Source organism: Penaeus chinensis, chromosome 29 (genome assembly GCF_019202785.1).
Source record: "Penaeus chinensis breed Huanghai No. 1 chromosome 29, ASM1920278v2, whole genome shotgun sequence".
NCBI lineage: Eukaryota > Metazoa > Arthropoda > Malacostraca > Decapoda > Penaeidae > Penaeus > Penaeus chinensis.
In genome coordinates this window covers 20,121,207-20,125,251 of record NC_061847.1, presented here as the reverse complement: position 1 = coordinate 20,125,251, position 4,045 = coordinate 20,121,207, and the positions used below count along the sequence as shown (strand labels likewise).

At 32.0% G+C, this 4,045-nt stretch overlaps 1 protein-coding gene across 1 annotated transcript in view; it reads right to left on the bottom strand.

Annotated features, from left to right (window-relative positions):
* Positions 1–985: 985 nt before the first annotated feature.
* The window catches only part of LOC125040857 (dynein axonemal light chain 4-like), an 8,540-nt gene continuing 5,480 nt past the window's right edge, over positions 986–4,045 (bottom strand). Inside the window, exons 2-3 of the mRNA XM_047635623.1 lie at positions 4,029–4,045; positions 986–2,279 (exon numbers count right to left, since the gene is read on the bottom strand). The exon at positions 4,029–4,045 is cut by the window's right edge and continues 67 nt beyond it. Of these exons, the coding sequence (XP_047491579.1) occupies positions 2,115–2,279; positions 4,029–4,045 (182 nt within the window). The 3' untranslated portion in view covers positions 986–2,114. The remainder of the gene's footprint in view (positions 2,280–4,028) is intronic.

Below are 4,045 nucleotides of genomic sequence, written 5' to 3'. Positions count from 1 at the left end.
AATATGGGGTAAATATATGACATCCCTCTTTTTCAAAAACAAAAGACAGTGGGTTGACAGTTACAAGCTTATCGCAAGAGACAAGAGATGGTATGGACGAAGTTATGAAAGACAATAACAGAAGCAATGAAACAGAAAGTTGAAGGTAGTAGAGGCAAGCGTTGAATAAGAAAGTCATAGAAAGAGTTACTACAAGAAAATATGTTTTTCTAAAAAACATAAAAATAGTAATCACTGGTAAAATAACAGCTAGGCAGGGAATTGCACACCAGTGTGGGTTTCAGCTAAAATGATTTGATAATGATGATTATGACTAATTATATAGAGTATTACATATGTTCACTAAAGTTTTATGCCCAAACATCTCAAACAAGTAAGTCTTAAATTCCTCAAACACAAAAAATTCATACAGATCTTGAACACTTCACTGCTTTCATAAAAAGATCATTTCTATCACCACCTCATACTATTTTCCTTTCAGTGTTTGTGTGTGAAACTCACTGTATCAATCATCTTCACACATATTTGTATTCAAGTATGTTCTTAATTTTTCTTCTTTGAAGGCAATCCATTTTACATAAAAAAGTAGAATACAAAACCTCTTGGCCTGGTCTAGTGACTACAGAATGGCCCATGTAAAGGCACTTAACAGCTGAAGTGGGCTATTAACTGATGGAGGGATGGTTGGACATTCAGATGACTGACAAATATGTATAAAGTATAATCAATACATGCACAAATACTAATTTGTATGTATCCCTGAATGTTTATATGCATATAGTAGTATACATACATACATACATACATAAATATATATATATATATATATATATATATATATATATATATACATATATATATATACATATCTAAGTATGTGTATGTCTGCATATTTGTATGCATGGTATATATGCTCATGTGTTTAATATATAGCATATAATATATAGACATACATACATTTACACTTACTAATTTCATATGTTCATATACTTGCATACATCAGCATTATATATATTACATATCAATATAAGTACAAATGTATGTACTATGCAGGACATGAACAAGTATAGTTGTAAGCATAAATCTGTATGCACTGAAAATGTGCTTATAAAACTGTGTCCAGTTCCATTTTTTGTTCATGTACTTGTATATATAAAATTGTTACAATAAGAAACCAACATTTCCAACATATAAGCTCATTTAAAGTAAATCAGTGTATCTGCATAGGTTTGTTATCTGGTAAAAATACTGAACAAACACTGAATTTACACTTAAATGAAAAACACTGGCTAGATGAAGAGCATACTTCTAATTGGCCTCAATTACAAGAATAATCATTCAGTCCGTAAGAGAACTTAAAATCCATAACCTTTTCATAAATGCATTTCTTAAAAGCCAATACAAACATCCAACCCCAATATCAAAATACCTTGGCAATCTAAATCACAACAGTAATAATAAATGAGGCAATAATATGGTCATGGAAGTAAAACTGTTACAATAATTAGATATTCTGTGCAGCTCTAACAATTGAATCTGGTAGACATCACATACTTTAGTGTATGAGATAGTTACAGTACATTGTGTGATTTGATATATTTGGATACAAAATAATATGTATATATATAATTCCTCCATCACTAAACAATCTGAGTATTGCATATCAGTAACACAAAATGCAATTTTGGCATATATAGAAGGTACATGACTTTTTCATTCTGAAAGAAGGCCTTGAAAATATAACCAAAATATAAATCTGGCAAGGAATGATTAAATGGAATGTACAGATCTGCAAAGAAGGTAAAAAAGTATATTATGTGTATACACAGTATACATTAAAACAAGTAAATAACACAAAATTAAACAATAAATTAAAACAAATGTACTTCCTATATGAACAACAGCAAAACAAATTCAGCTAAGAAGATATATCTTTAATCAGAAAAAAAAAAAACTGATTTTCAGTCCTGAGGTTCAGCACCTCAGATAATAAAAAAGATTGCACAGTAAAATAAAAATCTGCACAAATTTAAATAAAAAAGATCCAGTCCAGCTGTGAATCTGGGCACAAAGGAGAAACTATATTTACGACTGAGAGAGAGAAAAATTACAGATTAACAACACTTCCACACAGCAATTGCAAGGTTGCCTGCAAAGAACATGTAAAGCAGGTTCTTCACTTCATACGAGACCTCAAAACCAAAAGCCTCACCAACAACGCAGTGCCAGGTAGCACCATATCTCTTGTCCATTGTTTCCTTGATCACACGAGCAGCACTCTGAAATATAAAGTAAAAATAAAAAAAAATAAAAATCCTTCCAAAATTTTACAAGTGTATCATCTGAGATAGAGTCTTCTTTTCCTCCCTATTCTCTTTGTTCTTATTGTTCTTGTTCTCCTCTCTCTCTCTCTCTCTCTCTCTCTCTCTCTCTCTCTCTCTCTCTCTCTCTCTCTCTCTCTCTCTCTCTCTCTCTCTCTCTCTCTCTCTCTCTCTCTCTCTCTCTCTTCCTCTTTCTCTCAATACGTTTAAATTCAGACAGGGTGTCAATTAGAGGGGCTTTGGGGGACAATTGCTCCCCTCAAGGTCTGGCTTACCCTCCAAGGGCCACAATTTTAAACTTTTTTTTTTGATAAATTACACCTGGCTATAGCTTAAAATAACCCTAGAATAGCTAATTTCCAAATTTTTGTTTGCTTCACTCACCTACCCATCCTTGCCCCCTCCCAAGAAAAAGCTGAAATGATACCCCTGTCTTCAGATACTTTAATACTTTAGTTTACAATAAACCATCCATATATCAATAATTCAAGTGTCCTGTAATGATAGCTTATCAATAAGACACTTACCTATCTGAAAAATGATAAAGAGGATTTCAAGACAAAAGTTCTACATCTCCACTAAGCACACTAATCCTTAATTAAATAATATAACTCTGCAATTTAATTCAGAATCATGTATTTAGTAAGCGAGCCTATTGCATCGTGAATTTGTAGTAGCTCTCACATTGGTACTAAACCATTTCCACTTATGTCTTGAGGAACCTTTCCAGAGTTGGAAGACTTAAAGCTACTGTAAACATTAACACACGAAATATAACAGAACACAGAATGACCATGAAATGCAATCTGCATGTGATAAAATCAAATTCTGTCCCGTTTTAGCAGTCAAACTTTTGACCCAAAATAAGAGCAGAGCTTCAAAGAGAATATGGACGTCTATTTAGAAACTGTAAGAAATATTAAGATACAGATAGAATTCTCTATTGGTATGATTATTACAAAAAAACACTTAAAATATATTAGTTCACAAAAGATGCACCCAAAAAGTAAGCTTCTCTTTTAAATCCAATGAGGCAATTAAGTACACTTAATCTACTAATGTACTTACCAATACCAATTCTTTACATGTCAACGGCAGTCTGAATAATCAAACGTCATAAATTAGCTCTCAGAGGAAAAAACAGAGAATGTATTCCCTCAAAACTCATCAACCTGACATTTGGCTTAATTTTCAAACAAAGGTTCTAGCCATACATGAATCTAATTGAGGCTAGTACTGATTATTGTTTATTACTTCTTTTTATTGTTTACAAAAAGTATGCTTAGTCCCAACCAAAGGAAATGCATAAAGCTTTTTCCTCATACAGATGTTAGCTGTATCATTCTAGGAGGTATACCTATAACTGAGGTGCCAGAAGCATATATCTGCATTCATTAAAATACATAAAAAGTAAAACTAATAATCGCAATCATCACTACTTTGTATTTGTATTCATGGTTCAGACTGTTTACACTCACCCCTTTTCATGTATAAGCCACATTAGTTCACTGATTTTTGTCATTAACATCAATGACATTGCAATTTTTCTTATTATAAATAAGTTTCAGTTGTTAAAACACTGGGAGTTTACATTATTTCATGTTTAGATATATGGTGTGCAGTTTTCTATGACAGTGCATGACTTAGCACTTTCAGCAAGGAAATATCCTTAAGATTTACATAACAAAGAGATAAAATCAGACTTACTTCATTATTTGTCTGAT